The sequence below is a fragment of the Pseudonaja textilis genome, chromosome 11 (assembly GCF_049901715.1).
Source record: "Pseudonaja textilis isolate UNSWEBS1 chromosome 11, rPseTex1.2, whole genome shotgun sequence".
Lineage (NCBI taxonomy): Eukaryota > Metazoa > Chordata > Lepidosauria > Squamata > Elapidae > Pseudonaja > Pseudonaja textilis.
The window spans coordinates 5531942-5553536 of record NC_142000.1 but is presented as its reverse complement, the minus strand read 5'-3'; the positions used below and the strand labels follow the sequence as shown (position 1 = coordinate 5553536).

At 44.4% G+C, this 21595-nt stretch overlaps 1 protein-coding gene across 2 annotated transcripts in view; it reads left to right on the top strand.

Moving 5' to 3' along the window:
- The window catches only part of BBS2 (Bardet-Biedl syndrome 2), a 38131-nt gene that overhangs the window by 13616 nt on the left and 2920 nt on the right, over nucleotides 1-21595 (top strand). The window contains exons 6-16 of one of the 2 annotated variants that reach the window (XM_026714340.2): nucleotides 4437-4541; nucleotides 6105-6191; nucleotides 6606-6741; nucleotides 7352-7491; nucleotides 8265-8412; nucleotides 10436-10607; nucleotides 12907-13036; nucleotides 14898-15029; nucleotides 16147-16284; nucleotides 19174-19286; nucleotides 20780-20928. In XM_026714340.2, coding sequence (XP_026570125.2) covers nucleotides 4437-4541; nucleotides 6105-6191; nucleotides 6606-6741; nucleotides 7352-7491; nucleotides 8265-8412; nucleotides 10436-10607; nucleotides 12907-13036; nucleotides 14898-15029; nucleotides 16147-16284; nucleotides 19174-19286; nucleotides 20780-20928 — 1450 coding nt within the window. The remainder of the gene's footprint in view (nucleotides 1-4436; nucleotides 4542-6104; nucleotides 6192-6605; nucleotides 6742-7351; nucleotides 7492-8264; nucleotides 8413-10435; nucleotides 10608-12906; nucleotides 13037-14897; nucleotides 15030-16146; nucleotides 16285-19173; nucleotides 19287-20779; nucleotides 20929-21595) is intronic. The other variant, XM_087940500.1, reaches the window with a different exon arrangement.

Here is a 21595-nt window from a genome sequence, read left to right as displayed (position 1 = left end):
ACAACTTCAGTGATTCACTTAACAACTGTGGCCAAAAAAAGGTTGTAAAATCAGGCACCACAAACTTAACCACTGCCTTCCTTGGCAAAGAAAGTTCTGGCCCCAATTGTGGTTGTAAGCTAAGGACTACTTTTACTCCCGTGAGCTGGTAAAACATAAATTTTACAGAATTTCTATCTGGGATTGGAGCATTTTCTCAGACTATCTTCACAGGCATCCTTTGCAATTCACCGTAGCGATCCAAGTGAGAAGTGATCCGAATGTGGAGAGCTGCAGCTCTCCCTCTCTGGGTAGGATCGCAGTTGCTAACTTAGTCTAATGTAATTAGATGCTGGGAGCCTCAAATTGTTAACCTGAGTGGAGTGTGAGGCACTAGCTTTCCATCTGTGAGACACACACACCACCCGCAGAATCCCAGGTTCATGGATTTTTCTTACGCAAGCTGTTATCCACAGTCACTTACTGCAAAGAAATTGTATTCCCCCATCCCCTCTCTCCCCTGTCTCTTCTGTCTCTATGTGCGTGTCTTTCTTTCTCCCTTTTTCTAGCTCTCTGCCTCTCAATCTTTCTGTCTCTGCAAATGCCATTTCCCAAGGTGACTTAAGACGGTCTGCTCCAAGACCAAGGAAAATAGATGGAGAATCAGTTTTATCTAACGTTATATAGGGGAGCACAATGGATCAGCTGTTAATGACACTGAGCTTGTAACAGCTTTCCAGCTGACAGCCCTGGATCAAAACCCGGGCGCAGCGCGACGGTAAGCTTGCCCCAGTTCCTGCCCACCTGAGCAGTTCAAAAGCATGCAAATGCAGGTAGATAAATAGGTACCATTTCGGTGGGAAGGTAACAGTGTTCTGTGCATATAGTCATGCCGGCCACTTAACCAGGGAAATGGGTTTAGACAACGCTGGCTGCCTCAGCTAAGAAACAGAAATGAACCTCACCCCTAGAATTGAACCTGACTGGGCAGGGGAAACCATCATCTTTAACATTGTTTAGAGTTCAGTTCAGGGTTCATAGATGTGCTAAGTCCTCAGTGCCAGGCAAAAGTGGGATAAGACAGACTTCCTGTGCAGGCTTTTTTTTTTTTTTTGCAGAACTCTGCTTCAAATGTCTGCCTTGGATTACAGCACCCATCATCCTCACTCACTTGGTCAAGGGTGTTTATGTGACAAAGCTAATCAGAAACAGGAGGGGTGCATGTAATTTTTGGCATCCGCATGCTCTAATCATAGCCTCCTTATTTTTTCCTTTTTTCATGAAGTATTCGGGTTTCTGGAAATGTTGGGAGGGTACTTGGTGACATATTTAACCCAGTGTGCGAATAGGAAGTGAGGTTGTGTCTCTGTTTGAACATTGTCTGCAGAGATGACCTGTAAAAGAGCAAAAAAGGAAAAAAAAACATGGGATAGTTGGTGCTTTCTGAGCTTGGTGGTTTTCTTGCAGACGTTTCATTACCAAGCTAGCTAACACCCTCAGTGGACTAGGTAACATCACTGATGGTGTTATGTAGCTTGGCAATGAAACATCTGCAAGAAAACTACCAAGCTCAGAGAACACCAACACCTCCAGAGTCCTTCTCCTCCTCCTCCTCTCTGCAAACTCCACTCCCTTCTAGAATTGATGATGTTACCTAGCTGGGTCATGAAATGTCTGCAAGAAAACCAAGAGAACACCAGTGACCCCCACTGAGCTACAAACATTCTCTTTTAAAGAAGGACACCCTACTAAAAGCTTTCCCACCCGATACTATGACCCACAGACATATTTTGTAGGCGAGTAAAAGGGCCTCTGCTAACTTGACAATTTGGAGATGTTATGGGCCTTCAACTCCTGGAGTTACCAGCTTTGGATGTCACTGAAGTAGAGAACAAACATTGTCCATGGATGGAATTTTGGCTTTAAACCACACCAAGATAGAAATGGGTTCCCCTTTTGAGGGGGGAATAATTCGGTGCTGTTGTTAACATTTAATTATAACATGGAATGTCATTCCTGCTCCAACAAGCTCTCCAGCCAATTTGCCAGTGGGGGGAAAAAAATCTGTTTTGGGGAGGTGTTACCTCTATTTCTTTTATTGATTGCAGTCTTAGTTTGTTTAGTAATTTTTGTAACGTTCGTTCTTACATCTTAAGTTCACAGGGCTTGGCACAAGTGGTTTATTTTGCTTTTTATTGGCTTTCGGCGATCCACCCAGGAGTGCTCGTGCAAAACATATATTCCCAAGAGACACAAATACTGAGGCTAGGAATTAATTCCAAATATCAGATCTAAATAGCGTTTGCAGTCTTTCTCAATAATCTACCTGGTGACCCCCAACGTAGATCTGTAATATATTTTAGGACACAAAAGTTTATTTGTTTTTAAACAGTGGAGAATCTGGGCGGTTTCGTTTCAAAGCCAGGAGATCAAGATTAGCCTTTTTATACTTCTTATAAAGAAAAAGGTTGCTTGCATTATAGGCCGGCTTACAACCACAACTGAGTCCAAAATTTCTGTGATTAAGTGAGACTTTTGTTAAGTGAGTTTTGCCCCCTTGTATGACCTTCCTTGCCACCGTTGTTAAGTGAATCCCTGTAGTTGTTAAGTAACACAATTGTTACACGAATCTGCCCAGTGGTGGGATTCAAAAATATTTACTACTGGTTCTGTGGGCGTGGCTTGGTGGGCGTGGCAGGGGAAGGATACCTGCAAAATCCCCATTCCCTCCCTACCCCACTAACCTGCTTTCCAGCTCTGTTCTCCTGTGCAGGACAACCAAAGAAGACCCAGCCGATCAGCTGGGACTCAGTGGGAGGCAGAGAAGAGATGGGGTTGGCGGGGCCAGTCAGAAGTGGGATTGGCCGGTTTCCAAACTACTCAAAATTTCCGCTTCTGGTTCTCCAGAACTGGTCAGAACCTGCTGAATAACCACCTCTGAAATCTGCCTTTCTCCATTGACTTTGCATGTCAGAAGGTCACAGAAGTGATCACATGACCCCGGGACATTGCAACCGTCATAAATGCATGCCAGTTGCCAAGCGCCTGAATTTTTTTATCACATGACCATAGAGATGCTGAAAATGGTTACAAGTGTGAAAAACAGTCATAAGCAGGGGTGGCATTCAGCCGGTTCGGGCCGGTTCAGGAGAACTGGATGTTAAAATTTACATCTGGTTCGCCGAACCGGTAGTTGAACCAACTGGCTCGTCCTGCCCACCCCTCCCCTCCCAGGAGTCTCCATACGGCCCATTTTGGGGGGAGGGAAGTGCTGGGTCTGCGCGGTGGATGAAAAACGGCCTTCCCAGAAGTTCTGGAAGTCCGGAAACGGGCCTGTTTCCCGGCTTCTGGAGGTCCTCCAGAGCCTGGGGTGGCTGTTTCCGCCCTCCCAGAGGCCCGAGGAAAGCCTCTGGACTCTGGGGAAGGTGAACAGCGCCCCTCCCGGAAGTTCCGGTAGGCCGCACACACCATGGCCACACCCACCCAGCATCTGGGCGGAGAACCAGTTATTGGGATTTTTGAATCCCATCCCTGCTCATAAGTCCCTTTTTTCAGTGCCTTGTAACTTTGAACAGTCTCTAAATGAATTGCTATAACTTGAGGATTACTCGCATTGTATTTTCTTTCCAGGAGGATCGCACAACTCGGAAGCCGTATAGTTGGGTGGTGTTGTTGTTTTTTAAAAAATGAAAACAGTATTGGTCTAGCAAATGTTTTGTATGCTCTAGTGTGTAGTGTGATATTACCTGAGAAAAAGCGACGCAGGATTAGGTTTACAACTCTTAATTCTTTTTTGGCCCGGAGAAATTACCCCTCTTCTGGGCTGCCCCTCCTTACTTGCTCTCCCTTGCATTGGTTCTAGTACAGCAACTTCAAGCTAATTTGAAATGTGGAAGAAAAACTTCGGCTGCTTCCAGATTAAGGGCTTTTAAGGCTAACAAAAATGATTAGGGAATGTTCTTATTTCCCCAGCCACCTACTTCCCTCTTTCCACAGAGTTTTGACAGTAAAATCAGACAGGGAAGAAGGCAGTGGGAACAACGCTTGGTGCATACTCGATGGAAATCATGACATCTGGAGCCCTTGTAAAGTTTTGCGAACGATGTCAAGCGAATAAAATATGAAATAGAATAAACCACCATAATACATCTCATAGCCTTCCACATCACAGCTGGATTCAGCACTAGCCAAATCTTTTCAGTGCAGGTGTTGGTACTGGAAAGTATTATTGAGTATTATTAAGACTGGGCCCTTGCCAAACCAGGCCTATTTAATGGGCAACTTATAACTGCCAATTTCAAAATGCCATGGCAGCAACGGTAATCGTCAATGTCAAAATGCCACGAAACTGCCAGTATCAGTCTGATTTAGCCGAAGGCAGTTTTATTCCTTAGAAATAGTTGGCTTAATTATTCAGTTCGGCAACAGTTGTTAACCTTTCTTTCTTCGTTCCCCAGATCATCACTGCCCTAACCGCGATGAGCCCCACTCGTTTCGGCTACGCACTTGCTAATGGCACGGTGGGCATTTATAACCAGGCAGCACGATACTGGAGAATTAAAGTTAGTATGATCTAATTGGAGACTTCAGAACAGCTGGAATGTCCAGCACCAAGAAATGTATATTTGACTTTGCTGGGAGTCTACAGAGGAAATCCAAAAGGTCCGGATGGCAAGTCACTACCATGGAATTGAACTCTCTTCCTGTCTTTTTATGTCCATCAAGGGCTTTCATCCTGTGGTTGTCTTCTTTTTAGTATTGCCACGATATGGATGTTCTTCTCTTTTTTTCCTTTCCTTCTCCCACTCCACCTCCTCCTCTTCCATTCAGTTTGGACACTGTCCAGTTCTGATTGGGTGATGTAAACAAACACAAAAGGACTCACTGGAGAAGAGCCGAATGCTGGGAAAGATTGAGGGCAATGGAAGGGGATGATAGAGAAGGAGGTGGCTGGATGGAGTCACTGAGGCAGTTGGTGTGAGCTTAAATGGACTCGGGAAGATGGTAGAGGACAAGGAAGGCTTGGAGGAACGTTGTCCATACTTTGCAACTAACAGCAACAACAACAAAACAAACACAGAGGCCTAGAATGTATGAGTTGGGAATGATTTTTTAGTTCATCTGTTACAACATTTTTGTTCAAGGTGAACATTAATCAGGCATTCAGCGTGATGCAGAGGTAGCCCCATGCTCTTTAACTGATTTGGTTAAGTCTGTTGGATAAACCTGTCAAGTGGCGTATAACCACTTCTCAATGCTGATTTCAAAGCACTGTAAATCTCAAGTGCAGGAAAACAGGAGTCCAGAGGGTTCAGATTAATATATAGGTTGAATTGCATGCTAAAGCTCTTTATAAAAATCTGAACTACTAACAGTCAAAACAAATTGGTGGTAGATAAGAGTCAATGGAATTCAAGGAAGGCCGGACCTTGTGGTCTCAAGTCTGATGACGTGTTTGACCCCTCCCTCAGGCTCAATCTGGTTATCTCCTACAGAAAGGTTTATTAATGCTACCTATACAAAAGAATTTGGTCAATTAACGGTCAAAGCTAAATTGGTGCTAGAGTCATCAGAATTCATGGGGGTGGAATAGACTTGGATCTCTTGTGGAAACATAATGACTCCAACTTATGAACATGTTTAACCTCACCTTCAGGCTCAATCTACTCTTCTCCTAGCCACTGTCTTCTTGTAGGTGAGATTCTAAACTTGCTTTGTTGAGAATGTCAGAATCTTGACAGACACGTAACTGGTAGCTCTAAAGAAGTTGAAGATCCAACTCAAGTGGTATAGGATATCACTTTGGGACAAAAAGCTATTCAGAGAAAATAAGTGTCCCCTTTTCATATGTCTAAGGTCTTTCATTCTTGCTGCAACTCTGTAGGATAGTTTCAAGGAGTCAAGACAGAATCTAGAGTCAGAGCTGTTTATTATCCTGATTATTCTCCTGTGTTAGTATCTCTGGATGTGTGAAAACGTTAGGGCTAGTACCAAGTAGTATTAATAGATACTTGCGGATGGGTTCATTGGAAGAAGCTTGTTGCCTTATGTACTTTGTGTGAAAGGGACCGTAATGCTGATGAGTACCAAGAAGTGACATGCTTGCTATCCATTTTTCTCCCTAGTCTAAAAATCAGGCGATGTGCATCAGTGCTTTTGATATTAATTCCGATGGCGTCTGTGAATTGATAACTGGCTGGTCCAGTGGGAAGGTAAGTTTAAAGAAGATTGTATTTAACTTTCTTCCCTGCTTCTTTCCTAAAGATTAAACTGTTGGCCTGGTTTAGATTTCTGCTAGCATTGTTAGAATAAATCAATGGTTGCCACCAGAACAAATGGACCCTATTAGGCTGATATGAAGAGGCAGTATTTAGTTTGGCTATTTTCTTAAAATTGCTTTGCCCTTTTTCAGGCTGTGTGTGCTTGCAGATCATGGAATAACTGCTATGGAACTAAATATACAGAAGGAAAAAGAAGGATTAGGTTGTGAACTAGGGGTTGTTCTAGATTTCTAACATCTGTTTGACTTAGAAGATTGACATAAAATGTATATTCTTTATTTTTAAAAAATTGATCTTTGGTCTTTCCACCTTTGAATGCTTCTCTGGGGAATGTCTGTGTTGCAGATTGACGCACGCAGCGATCGAACAGGGGAAGTCATTTTCAAGGACAACTTTGCTTCTTCCATCGCGGGAATCGTGCAGGGAGATTACAGAATGGATGGAAGTACACAGTTAATCTGCTGCTCGGTTGATGGGGAAGGTAAACGCTTTTGCAGATTCAGGGCTCTTTTCATTTATGAGGAGTGGAAACAGTGTGAGTGGCTGCACTAAAGCAGAAAGGTTCTACTGCCCCGAGAACAAGCCTGATCTTTCAAGCCCTAGCTAAGACAAGGATCTGATGTGTGTGTGTGTGTATGAGTGAGAGAGAAAGAGAAAGAGAGAGACCCAGGCTCTACTTTGGGGGGCTACCTCTCCTTCCTCACAGCTCCCGCTTTCCTTCCCAGGGCTGCGTTCCCATGTTCAAGATGGGTGGTGATGAGAGATTGGTGTCTGGTAGCTTTCCTGGTTGCTCTTACCTTAGGGACTTCACTCGGCTCTGAATTCAGATAATGTTGTCTTACTCCATCCCAACCTGCTCAAGTAGACAAGCCAGAGGTGGTTATTCTCATCAAAGCAATATTTTCCTTGTCTTGGTTTGGATTGGACAGGTTTATCCTACAAACCTTGATTATTCTGGGCTTAGGCCGGACTAAATATGTGGTCCATTTCTTCTCTCGTATTTATGAACCACTGCTGATCAATGACAGCTTTTCTCCATCAAGAACTTCGAGAGGAAGGTGAAGACACTTGTTGACTTTCTTTTTACACAGTGCGAGGATACCTGCCAGGGACTCAAGAGATGAAAGGAAGACTGATGGACAGGAGTGTGGAGCAAGATCTGATTCGAGGGCTTAGTCAGAAGAAGCAAAACTTGCTCCTTGAGCTACAAAACTATGAAGAAAACTCAAAGGTAATTTACGCAAAGATGGAAAAATCTAGAACCGATCTTGGCCTATAAGAAAGCAAGCAACTACAACTTCAGCAGTAAGACGGTAGAACAAGGGTCTTCAAACTTGGCAAGTGTAAGACTTGTGGACTTCAACTCCCAGAATTCCTGAGCTAACATGACTGGAGGAGGAATTCTGGGAGTTGAACCCCACAAGTCTTCAAGCTGTTGAGTTTGAAGACCCCTGGAAGAGATAGATAGAGAAAGAGAGGCAGAATAGAGAGATAGAAAGAAAGAAAGATAGAATAGAATAGATAGATGGAGGGAGGGAGAGAGATAGAAAGATAGGATAGATAGAATAGATATATAGAGAAAGAGGTAGAATAGATAGAAAGAAAGAGATAGGATAGATAGATAGAATAGATCAAGGGTCTTCAAACTTGGCAAGTTTAAGACTTGTGGACTTCAACTCCCAGAATTCCTGAGCTAACATGGAGGAGGAATTCTGGGAGTTGAAGTTCACAAGTCTTCAAGCTGTCAAATTTGGAGATCCCTGCTCTACAAGTTCAGGACTTAAAGAAAACTCAACTTCACGAGGATGATGCACGAGGATGCTGCAACGGTGGTAAGTATGAAAAAAAACCCCCATCCAAAGTCACTTTTATCAGTGTCGTCGTAACTTTGAACGGTCACTCAATGAACTGTTGTAAGTTGAGGACTACCTGCAGTGGAGCCGATTGTTTGTCTTTCTATACACTGTCCAGTGTTTTGACCAAGGCCTGCATTTTGTTTTAAAGCAGGTGGAACTGAACACGCAGGTCAACGAGATGGATGGGCAAAGGGGTGTGATCCCGGCAAACACACAGCTCCAGACTGCGTTTTCCGTCAATCTGGGATCAGAAAACGAATCTGCTCATGTAGAACTCTGCATAGCCACATCCAATGGTAAGTCAGGATTAGCAGCCAAAATGTGTTGGTGCAGGCTCAGTACATATCGGAGGTGGGTATTCAGCCGGTTCTGACCAGTTCTGGAGAACCGTTAGCGGAAATTTTGAGTAGTTGGGAGAACCAGCAAATACCGCCTCTGACTGGCCCCGCCCCCCTCTATTCTCTGCCTCCCATTGAGTCCCAGCTAATCGGCTGGGTCTCCTTTGGTTGCCTTGCCCAGGAGAACGGAGCTGGAAAGCAGGTTGGTGGGGTGGGGAGGGAATGGGGATTTTACAGTAACCTTCCCCTGCCACGCCCATCAAGCCACTCCCACCAAGCCATGCCCACAAAACCGGTAGTAAAAAAAAATTAAATCCCACCACTGGGTACATATGTATAATTTTTTGGCTGTGAGCACCTGAGGAAGATGCTTTTTTGATCTGACTCGGGCATTTCCACCTTTCACTGATCTCTTGGGCCAGAGGAATGCACCTGTGATGAGGTTGTTGTCAAGGTTCCAAGTAATACAGCCATAGCAAACAGAACCCCGAGACAGGTAGGTTCTTCAAAGAATAGCTTTATTTCGATATGTCATATTGGCACAGCTCTGGTGAAAACCGACTTTGAATGTTCCTGCGGTTTTCCACCTAATTAAAAGTAAAAGTTTTCCCCTTCTCCAAACAATATCACATGGTCCAATCCAGGTGCTGTCTGATCGCTTGGTAACTTCACTCCTCCTCTCTTCAGCCACCTGTGAGAATGAACGTAGTTTCCAGCGGAAACTATTTTATTTTGGCTACAAAACTCCAGTTATCTCTACTCCCCCTTCATCTTCATTAGGACAACGTTGAAGCCTCAAAGATGGCCTCAGTTAGGCTAGCTTCAGAGTTGACAGTTGTTGTGTATGAAGAATAAGGTAAAGGTTCCCCTTGCACATGCGTGGTAATAGTTTCCGGCTCTGGGGGGACGGTGCTCATCTCCATTTCAAAGCCAAAGAGCCAGCGCTGTCCGAAGACGTCTCCGTGGTCATATGGCCGGCAGGACTAAACGCTTTCGAAGGGGCACGGAACGCTGTTCCCTTCCCACCAAAGGGGTCCCTGTTTTTCAACTTGCATTTTTAACATGCTTTCGAACTGCTAGGTTGGCAGAAGCCGGGACAAGGAACGGGGGCTCACTCCGTTACACGGCGCTAGGGATTCGAACCGCTGAGCCGCTGACCTTTCTGATCGACGAGCTCAGCGTCTTAGCCACTGAGCCACCGTGTCCCCCTGTATGAAGAATAGTTGACACTTAAAGTTTAAGGTTTAGGATCTAAAGGCAAGAGCTTAACCTGAGCAGGTCCATGGGGCCTGAGACCCTAGAGAGTGTGCAGAGAAGAGCAACCAAGATAATAAAGGTTTTGGAGGCTAAATTGTATGACGAAGAGTTTAGGGAGCTAGGTATGTCTAGTCTAGCGAAGAGAATGATTAGGGGGTGACATGATAGCTGTCGTCCTACACTTGAGGGGCTGTCACAGAGAAGAAGGAATTCACTTACTCTCCAAGGCACCAGAGGGCAGGGCAGGGAGAGAGATCCAACCTGGAATTAAGGACAAACTTTCTAACAGGGAGGACAATTAACCAGCGGAATAGCTTGTCTCCAGAAGTTGTGGGTGCTTCATCACTGGAGGTTTTCAAGAAGAGATTGGACGACCACTTGACCTGCATGATATAAAGTCTCCTTCCTTGAGCAGGGGGTGGGACTAGAAGACCTCTGAGGTCCCCTTCCAGCTCTGTGATTCTATGTTCATAGTAAACTTGAGGCCACTGGTGAAATATCTGTTCGATTGCTTTTGGTGGTGGCGGCAGTGATGGTTTTGGCTTCTTTTCTGTTCCGTCTGTCATCCTGGAGAATAGCTTTTAAACGGAATAGATGTCTTAATATTCTTAATCTTGCTTAACAGCCGTAATGGGCGGGCTCCATCACCCTCATAGGTTGAGGACTAACCTCTGTTAGAACCTTCAAAACTCACGAAGAGGGGCTGTCTTTGTTTTCATTCAAGACACGATTATCCGGGCGGTGCTGATTTTTGCCGAGGGCATCTTTGAGAACGAGAGCCACGTGATCCACCCCACTCCTCAGAACCTCTCGAGCAGCATCAAAATCCCACTCTGCCCGCCGAAAGACGTCCCGGTGGAGCTGAACATCAAAGCCCTTGTTGGCTACAAGAAGAGGTGAGGGCTTGGCTGGTTTCCCATCCACTGCCTTTTCCTTTGATTGGACTCAAAGCCTTTTTTTTTTTTGCTCTTGGGCTTTTATTAGAGAAACAGGGACCCTCAATTACGTGGGAGAAGTCGGGAAAATCCCAATGCAGAGAGAAATATCTCCTATCGGATAAGCCCTCAGGCAGGTTTTTGAGTCGGCAAGTGCCAGCATTTTGCATTCAGCAAGTTTTGCTTTTTTTTAATGCTTTGAAGGAACAAATGCTGTATATCGGTTTATAGATTTTTTTTTGTTGTTGTTGTTCTTCTTCTGTTCAATCATGTCTGACTCTCAGAGGCTGCCTGGGCAGGTCCCTGCAGTTTTTCAGAAGAGGTTTGCCATTGCTTCCTTCCTAGGGCTGGAAGGAAAGTGACAGGCCCATGGTTCCAGAGCTGACTTTGTGCCCAAAGGCTGGACTGGAACTCGCAGCCTCCTGGTTCCTAGCCTGATGCCTTAACCACTACACCAGGGATAAGTTAAGCTTGTTTAAATAGATTTGGGCACGGAAGTAGTTTTCTAGTGCTTCTTTCCTCAGACAGAATGACTGTCCTAGGTCACCCAGTTGGCTTTGTGCCTAAGGCAGATCTAGAACTCCAAATGTCCTGTTTTTTAACCTGATGCTTTCACCACTATACCATTTATCATTTATAGATATTGCAGAGCTTTCAGATATTTCAGATAATTTATAGATATTGCAGATATTTCACCACTATATCATTTATAGATATTGCAGAGCTAGAATCTTTAGACCATTCATGGCGTGCAAATGGGTTGAGACTCATATTTGGCTTCTCTTGGTAAAGGAAATAAGCACATCTGTGCAAGCAGCTAAATTATGTAACAGAGTATTTTTTCTACACCAGTTCTTGGATCTTCCTCCCTCATAATGGGTCTAATGGTAGTCAGAAAGGCTGGGATTTGGTCAGAAGGATCTTGTAGAGAAATTCTTCATGACCTAGAATATCACACTAGTAAGAATTACTAAGAATCATGGGTGGAAACTGATCAAGGAGAGATTCAACCTGGAAATAAGGATAAATTTTCTGGCAGTGAGAAAAATCAACCCCATGGAACAGAAGCTGCCTTCGTAAGTTGTGGGAGCTTCATCAATGGAGGCTTTCAAGAAGACACTGGACTGCCATCTGTTAGAAATGGTGTAGGGTCTCCTGCTTGGATGGGAGTTGGACTAGATGACCTATAAGGTCCCTTCCAACTCTGTTAATTTGTTAAATACACTCCTCATCTCAGATGCGTATTATCTGATATTATCATATATTCTCTAAAAGTGAAAGATTTTGGAAATGACAGATGGGAAATATATATACAGTATATGGATAAAAGTGAAAAGTTGAATGCAGCCACTCAGTTAGACTGCTCAGCATATTTCCGCTTGTCTTCCCTATCTGTCATTTCCAATTTTTAAAAAATTCGGGAGTATCCAGGTAAGTAAAAAAAGGCCCTTCCACAGTTAAAAAAGTAGTCCCCTTCCAAATCTTTCCTTTAAATGAGAACCTCATTTGAACTCAGTAGTCTTCCATGCAGAGGTATAAAGTGTTCTCTGTGGTTTTTTTCCCATTTGCACGTGTGTGCATATTTTTTTAGCCCAGTCTTGCCAATAGAAGGAAGAATGAGGCATGCAGAATATTAGGGGATTTGTAAGAGTTGGAACAACTCCTAATTTTTAGCAGGGAGAGAAGGTAGATAAGGGAGCTGCAAAGTAATGAAAGTACATTCCCTCGTTTCCATCTGAAAATCTCTAGCTGTCCCTGGGCCTAGAATGTACTCACCTCTTTTAAACATCTACATAAGGGGTCCCCAAACTTGGCAACTTTTAAGATTTGTAGACTTCAACTCCCAGAATTCTGGCTGGAGAATTCTGGGAGTTGAAGTCCACAAGTCTTAAAGTTGTCAAGTTTGGAGGCCTTTGATCTCATAAGACCATTCACTCAGAAGACCAAGAAACTTTTTAAACAAGAGTTTATAGTGCCAGCGACACCATATCTTCCAGAAAAGTACTTTATAGCCTCCTTAAGTTGTCTGGGGCAATGGGCACATGAGAGTTATTTTACATAGTAAGAGGGACAGAACGCCCCAAAAGAGAAAATAAAACGGACGTGATCCTAGGTGTTCCTCCTGTGAATGTGAAACGAGTGTCAGGGTCAGGGCATCGTGGAAAGAACCAAAGCTTGCCAAGGTGGCCTTCACTAGAAGGCAAATGGTCAGGAGTCCATTGTTCAGCCGCCTTGATTATTTTGTGTCATGCTTTCCCAGCACACAGTTCCATGTTTTTGAGCTGTCCCGGCAGCTCCCTCGCTTCTCGATGTATGCACTGTGCAGACCGGACTCTGCGACCAGGCCCCTGAGCTTTGTCAAATTCACTCTGGGCGAGAAGGTGCAGATGGTAAGTCCTTTCTTTCTTTCTTTCTTTCTTTCTTTCTTTCTTTCTTTCTTTCTTTCTTTCTTTCTTTCTTTCTTTCTTTCTTTCTTTCTTTCTTTCTTTTCTTCCTTCCTTCCTTCCTTCCTTCCTTCCTTCCTTCCTTCCTTCCTTCCTTCCTTCCCTTCCTTCCTTCCTTCCTCCCTCCCTCCCTCCCTCCCTCCCCTTCTCTTCCTTCCTTCCTTCCTTCCTTCCTTCCTTCCTTCCTTGTTTCCTTCCTTCCTTCCTTCCTTCCCTCCCTCCCTCCCTCCCCTTCCTTCCTTCCTCCCTCCCTCCTTTCCTTCCTTCCCTCCCTCCCTCCCGTCCCTTCTCCTTCCTTCCTTCCTTCCTCCTTCCTTCCCTCCCTCCTCCCTCCCTCCCTCCCCTTCTGTTTCCTTCCTTCCTCCCTCCCTCCCTCCCGTCCCCTTCTCCTTCCTTCCTTCCTTCCTTCCTTCCTTCCTTCCTTCCTTCCTTCCTTCCTTCCTTCCTTCCTTCCTTCCTTCCTTCCTCCCTCCTCCCTCCCTCCCCTCCCCTCCCTCCTCTCTTTCTCTTTTCTCTCTCTCTCTCTCTCTCTCTCTCTCTCTCTCTTTCCATCCGGGTTATAGTAAATGCTTTTGTATAGTAGTAGTTCAATTCAGCAGTGTAGTGTTTAAATACTTGCTTTCTAAGGTAAGGGTTGCAATGATGTGCCTGGTGCCGCCATTAACCAAGAGCCGTTTCAGAGAATTTTTTTTAGATGCTTCTACTGCTTGTTAGAAGGGACGCGGTGGCTCAGTGGCTAAGACACTGAGCCTGTCGATCAGAAAGGTCGGCAGTTCGGCGGTTCAAATCCCTAGCGCCGCGTCACAGAGTGAGCTCCTGTTCCTTTTCCCAGCTTTTGCCAATCTAGCAGTTTGAAAGCATGTAAAAAAAAAAACGCAAGTGGAAAAATAGGGGACCCCTTTGGGAAGAGAACACCATTCTGTGCACCTTCGGCGTTTAGTCCTGCCAGCCACATGACCACGGAGACGTCTTTGGGCAGTGCTGGCTCTTCGGCTTTGAAACGGAGATGAGCACCGCCCCCTAGAGCCGGAAACAACAAGCACGTATTATGTGCAAAGGGGAACCTTTGCATTTACCCCTTACTGCTTGTTAAGCAAAACTTTTAGCTGACTGGGGGTGGGTGGGTGGGTGAAGTGGGGGGGGAACTGGGGACAAAGAGACACACAGACCTAAGGAGAAGGATCTGAGGTGGAGTGGAGTCGAGCCAGCTTTGAATCTTAAGATGGTAAAAGGAAGCAGTAAATACGGTAGTCCTCGACTTACAACTACAACTGAACCCGGAATTGCTGTTGTCAAGCGCTACTTTTGCTAAGTGAATTCTGCCTCTTGTTACAACCTTTCGTGGCTCGGTTGTTAAGTGAATCACTGCAGTTGCTAAGTTAGTAAAATGGTTGTTAAACGAATCTTGGCTTCCCTATTGACTTTGCTTTAGCAGAAGGTCGCAAAAGATGATCGTATGACCCCGGGACATACGAGCTGTCATTGCAACCGTCATAAATGTGAGTCTGTTTCCAAGCGTCTGAACTTTGATCGTGGGGATGCTGCAACAGTCAAAAGTGTGAAAAAGGGTCGTAAGTCACTTTGGTCAGTGCTGTTGTAACTGAATAGTGACTAAACATATGGTTGTAAGTTGAGGACTACCTGCAGCGCCTTCTTATTTCTGAGATGTCTTGATAACTGCAGGTGCATCCTTTACATGTCTGGGGCATCAGCTGCAAATCCCCAGAAACATATCAGGACGTTGCAATCTTGTTTTCCACCCACTCTTGTTTCCCAAAACTCACACCGTGCGGATTTATGCTTCAAGGGCGTTGTGTGGCTAAAACAAAATTTCCTGTTGCCTGAGGATGTGGAGATGCAGAACGAGGGGCTGGAGGTCTGCTTCGCCTCCCTGCGCGACACAGGACAGCTGTACGTCCGGATGAATTCCGGCGGAGAGGTACTCTTTTGCTTGTCTCATTTATGCTGCAGTTAGCCTGGGAAATAAGCCCTTCCCTGGTCTCCAGTTTTCATTTGGGGATACTGGTTTATCATAAACAATGAGTGCAGGTACTTGTGGACTGAGAGCATTTGCACCAAAGACAAATTCCTTGGATGTCCATTCACACTTGGCCAATAAAGAATTCTATTCTATGCTATGCTATGCTATGCTGTGCTGTGCTGTGCTGTGCTGTGCTGTGCTGTGCTGTGCTGTGCTGTGCTATTCTATTCTAGTCTATTCTATTCTATTCTATTCTATTCCATTCCATTCCATCCCATCCCATCCCATCCCATCCCTTCTCTATTCTATTTCTTCTGTATTCCATTCGATTCTTTTTTCTATTCTATTTTCTACTCTATTCTATTTTCTATTCTATTCTATTTTCTAGAAAATACCATCACAGGAGGAAATCATTAAGAAAATATTGGAATGTGCTGAAATGAGTAGATTGACATTTGAAATTAGAGAACAGGAGGATAAACAATTTTATAAAATTTGGGACCTTTTCTATCAATGGTTAGACAATAAAGTACAGTAATGAATTATGTAGACCTTTAGAAAATAATAAATATACAAAGATGTACTTCTTTCTTATTATATCTACAAAATGATTTAGGATAGATTTGGGATGGTAATATGAACTGTTATAAGATCTAAGTAAATTATAGTTATCTTGTAAAACATGAATGAGTAAAAGTATAGTCAAATGATTGATTAATAATGACACTAAAGTATTCTTCACTATCGCTGTCTCTTCGGGACGGTTTAGGTCCGTTTGGACCGTCCAGGGGCGAAGATATCGGCTGCAATCTCAGACCTTCGAGATTGCATGCCGTATCGTCGCGACGCCAGGTCCGCCCTGGAAGACAGGTTGATGTTTTTATGTTTTGTTTGTTTGTGTTTGTTTTTAAAAACCAATAAAATTTGGAAAAAAAACATTTGCATTCAAGGTTAGCACTTGGGTTATCCTAGTTTAGCTTCAGATGTGATGAGGTTCTTTAAGCATCAACTTCTTCCATTGTAATGAGTGTGTCTGGGGCCAATCTGAGTTATTGTTTTTTCTTTTGGTTATTAGATCTCCATTATCACTGATAACATTGACCTGGCTGGTGACATCATCCAATCGATGGCTTCCTTTTGGGCAATTGAGGACTTACAGGTTGAAGCGGACTTCCCCATGTATTTTGATGAGGTGCACAAAGCTTTCATTGGGGTAAGTGAGCAAGGCTTCTTAAACATATCTGGGGTACCAGTAGAAGGGAACGTCTGTAGCTCAAGGTTGAACAATGTGGTCCTTGGGGCTCTCTGAGCTTAGTTGTTTTCTTACAGACATTTGATGACCCAGCTAAGTAACGTCAGTGGTGTTGGAAGGGAATGGGGTTTGGAGAAGGGAAAGGACTGCGGGGTCCTTGATGCTCTCTGAGCTTGGTTGTTTTCTTACGGATGTCTCATGGCCTAACTAGGTAACATCATCAGTGCCAGAAGGGAGTGGAGTGCAGAGGAAGAGAAGGCAAGGAGGACAACTGAGGGGTCCTTAATACTCTCTGAACTTGCTTGCTTGCAGATGTTTACAGAAACCACACATTCACTTGCACTGATGATGTTGCCTAGTTGGGCAAGGAAACATCTGCATCAGAGCTGGTATTCAGCAGGTTCTGACCAGTTCTGGAGAACCAGTAGTGGAAATTTTGAGTAGTTTGGAGAACCGGCAAATACCACCTCTGACTGGAGATTTTAGAATATCCTTCCCCTGCCACTCCCACCAAGCCACACCCACAGAACCGGTAGTAAAAACATTTGAATCCCACCACTGATCTGCATGCAATTAACAAAATCACAGAAAGCGCCAATAGCACCATATCTGAGATAGCTCATTGTGGTGGATTTGCACAGCTTAAATAAATTGGAATGGGCAGTAGCTAAAGAAATCCATGGATTTGGCAGTCCACAGCAAGAGATGCTCTCAAGGGTTTTAAAATAGCAAACAGCACTTAACTGGCCTGTCTAGAACTTTCCTAAAGCAGCGCCAGACTCTCAATTATTTATCTTCCCGCAGAACAGACCATTTCATCTTAGAAAAGATTGCCTCTAATACGGCAGCACACAGGCCGTCGCGTTGTTGTTTTTCTGCTGATGGGGTTTATGCTCCACTTCAGACAAAACTTGCAGCAGGAGAATTGAATTGCCAACCACTTTGCTTTTAGATTTGGTGATTCATTCAAGCAAAATTACTTGCCTTGTCTGAATCTGAATTAGCCATCTGTGAGGTTTGTAGCACTTAGTGATTTTGCAAGCAGATGTCTGTGGAGACAGGTGGAGTCCCAGAACTCTAAAATCTCCAGGAATTATTAAACCAGGGGGTACTTTGTCTGCTTCAAGGAAGTGGTTCCATAATTTCAGGGATCGTAGGCAGGGCAGTCTCTCCCTGTTTCCAGAAAGCAAACATCTAATTGTCTTCTCTGGCCAACACATATATTATGGGTGTGCAATATCTGTAGCTCGGATGTAGGATGAGAGTGAAGGTTTGTTCTTGGGAACTTGTGGGTTGGTTTCCAAATGTTTTGTTACCAGGCTAAGGTAACATCTTCAGCAGGTGGGGTCAAACTCAAGACCTGGGGGCCAGATCCGGCCCACAGGGTGCTTTGATCTGGCCCACGGGACCACCCTGGAAGCAGCAAAGGACCAGCCTGCGGTGCCAATGTCAGCCCAAATGGAGCTTCGCAGGAGACTGTCGTGGCCAAAAACAGACTTTGCGAGGGCTGTGAGCAGCCCTCCCAAGTTCTGTTTTTGCTGGCAGAGGATTGCAAGAAGCCATCACAGCTGAAAACAGAGCTCAGGAGCCCATTTTCGCTGGCAGAGTCCTTGGGCCACCATAGCTCCCCCTCCTCCCCGACAGGAGTGACGTCAAGCTGGCCATCCCCCCCCCCAAGGTCAAACACAACCCTGATGCGGCCCTCAGTGAAATCGAGTTTGACACCCCTGGTTTAGGGGATATTCAGTGTCGGTGTTCTTCTATTTATAAGGACTTCAGGTGTGGGTGTATCAACCGAGAGTCTTGTGAATAAGGAGATTACATCAGGTCAGGGTCATTGGGAAGTGAACTGCTGGTGGTGGTGGTGGGGTTGTGTGAGTTGTCTGGGGTTCAGTGCTGTCTCTCATTGACTGCACGGTTGTGACGACCCGTGGCACAAAGGCAACACAGTCAAATAAGCAAGAAGTGTCCCTTTATTATCTTCAACTTTGCCCCCAATGTCCAGGTTACCTTCAGCTGGAGAAAAAACTCTCCCAGGAACAGTCTTTAAGTGGAGGAAATTCAGTCCGAAAACAAAGTACATACAAACTGTAAATAAAAATCCACATAAATCACACTGTAGTAATTAACTTGACAGGGCAGGAGAAGGAATTGCAGACTTGAAACTCCAGCAAAACACACACAGTTGGGAAGACGCCAGGAACCTAGATAAGCATTGACGATACCAGATAATTCAGTTTGCTGTCGAAAACTTTGCTGTGCTCAGCTTTTTCTTTTTTATACTGTGTTCCCAGCTGCAGCTAAGGAAGGGAATCAGGGCCCTTTCCTACCCCATAAGCCATGCAACTCAAGTTGCTCCCTTCTCCATTCCTCCCTGCATGCCCTAGGACGAAGAGGGGATGGGCCTGGGTCTTTCTGTGAACTCTCTCTCCCTTGTTCTACCTCTTCCCTGCTCTGCCCACCTGGACTTTGCCCTTCCCCAGTTTCCTCCACAGCCAACGGAGCCACACTCCCACTCCCCGTTAGCTGCGAATCAGATTCTGACAAGGGCATGATAGCAGTTGATTTGGATTTTTTTGGGGGGGGGGGGTTCATAGGCTGGTTGTGGGTCAGTGTGTCTTTTGATGGAATTGCTTGGGGAGCACCAGGCTTCCATGGATTCACGAGTGTGGTGGGTTGCACTTGAATCCCTTATAAACAGAAGAACACAGACACTGACATCCCATAAACTCCGCTGAAGATGTTACCTAGCCTAGTAAAGAAATATTGGGAAACCAACCCACAAGCTCGGAGAACGAACCTTCGCCCTCCTATTACCCGTACTAAGTTGTAGGTGATTCTCTTCCACAGGTGGACAGTTCTCATTCGGTTTGTCAGAAGCTCACAGCCAACATGGCGGACAGCTCCAACTCCATCCGCAGCATGCTGGTTCGTGCAGAAGATTCCCGCCTCATGGGAGACTGGTGAGTGCGGAACACCGATTGATCAAAACACTGATTGATAGAACACCGATCGATCAGCGAGTATTGCGGGCTCAACCGGCAAAGGAAAGTAGGGTAGACTGTATCGGTTGGAAGAGCCCTTCATCCTGCAGTGGATAGGATGATGATGATGATGAAAGCAAAACTGCTACTTGAGTAAAACTAAAGGGGGATTGGAAGCAAACTTCAGATTCACTATGGGGAAAAGCTGCTGAATGGAATTGCATTGAGACAGATGCATGACACCTGACACAGGTAGTTCTTGCTTAGTGAGGGCCTCCTTTGTTTATTTTATCTTATTTAGTTTATTGTCATTACACTCATGCAAGGAAATTAAATACCATCTTCAGTGTACATTATGACCGTGAAACTAAACACAAACACACATCCTTCACATTCTATCCAATTGAATTGAAAACCCCCGATACTGCATTAATATTGCACTATACAGTAGAATTCAACAGAGCTATTGCCCTGGGATAGAAGCTGATTTCCAGCCTTTTTAAAAAAATAATAATATATTTATTCAACGTTTGTAAAATTAAAAACATGTATATACATTTTACAGCATTGTTTGAGCAATACACTTGTACTTTCCTTCCGATAGCGTGTTATACATTGTCATAATAACTCCTTCGTCCTTTTAAACTCTACATATGCATACATATAGTTTATTTACATTTATTTACACGTCACCCTTATTTTCAAAATGTTACTGGGTCATCAAATATCACCTTTTCTTTAGCCAGTCGTACCAGGTATCCCAAGTTTTGTAATATTCACTGTCTTGATTATCTTTTAGCAGTTGTTAGTCTATCCATCTCGGCACATTCGTGTATCATTGATTATCATGTTTTTTGAAGGGGTCGTAGCCAATTTCCAATTCTGAGCAAAACTTATTCTAGCTGCTGTTATAATATGCAGAATCAAGTATTGGTGCTTCTATTTCATATTTGGTACTAACATGGAAATCTGATTTCCAGCCTATTTGTCCTTGTTTTTATTGTCCTGTCCCATCTGCCAGATGGTCATAGTTCAAAAAAAGGGGGTTCCCAGGATGGGATGGATCTTTGAGGATGTTTTGAACTTTCTTAAGGCAGCGGGAGCTCTAAAGCTCTTCCAAAGAGGGGGGAGGGTTAGGATTGCAAATGTTGGAAAGGAAGTCACGATTGCCCTTAAGAGGTCTCTTTCCTCCAGAAACTCCAAACTGAAGCCCATAAAGGGGTGGGGGATGAGAAAATGCAGGACCCAGGAAGCTGCCAGGAGCATCACATACTAAAATGCCAAGAAGTGCACCTGTCCCAGAGCAGCCTACGTTGCCTTTCCACATCTGTTTCCAGAAGATCCAACATTGGCACTAACGAAAGTTTGAGGAAAGCTTGTCTTGGATTCATTGCAACTCAAACCCCAACAATTTAAAATAACTTTCAACAAGTTATTTGCTTATACTCTTAATTTTTTGTTCACCCTGGCAGGAAAAACATGAAAAAACGTTATAATGAACTGTATGACCTCAACAAGGATTTATTGTCTCAGTACAAGATTCGCTGCACCAATCACACGGAGCTTTTAAATAATCTCAAAGCAATAAATCAGGCCATCCAACGAGCAGGAAATCTCCGAGGTAAGGACCCCAAGGATTATTTCTCTTATATGTCATGTCACTTTGGAGCTTGGAAAGAAAAGCATATGGCTAAGTACAACTTGGAAAGACAACGGGAGTGAATTTTGAGCGGAGAGGCTCAATTCTTGAGCTTCTATGAGCGTTCAGCTGAATGTAGGGAAATATTCAAATTAGATTTCTTAAAAAAATAGTCTTGCTGACATTTATATGCATTCGGCTGGAGGACTCAAGGGGAGCCAGGCCTCCATTTGAACCCAAGGAAAGCTTTCCTTGTGATCCGGTCCCCAAATAAAGCTGTGTCGTTGTTTGAAGAGCTGAACTTACTTGCTTATGTTTAAACGTAAGAGGAGGTACCAATGAAAGAGAACATCGGTAGCTCACTGTGGAATCCTTGGTGCTCTCTGAGCTTGGCTGAACTCCTGTAGACATTTCATGATCTAGTTGGGTAACCTCTTCAGTGCCCCATCAGGGCATCGATGATGTGGCCCAGTTGGGTCATAAAACATTATCAAGCAAACCAGCAAGGTCAGAAAGTACCAAGGACTCTACAGATTACTATATTCCAGTAGAAGAGAACCTGTAGTTCAAGGTTGATGTGTGGGGTCCTTGGTGCTCTCTGAGTTTGGTTGTTCCCTTGCAGACATTTCATTACCCAAACTAGGTAACA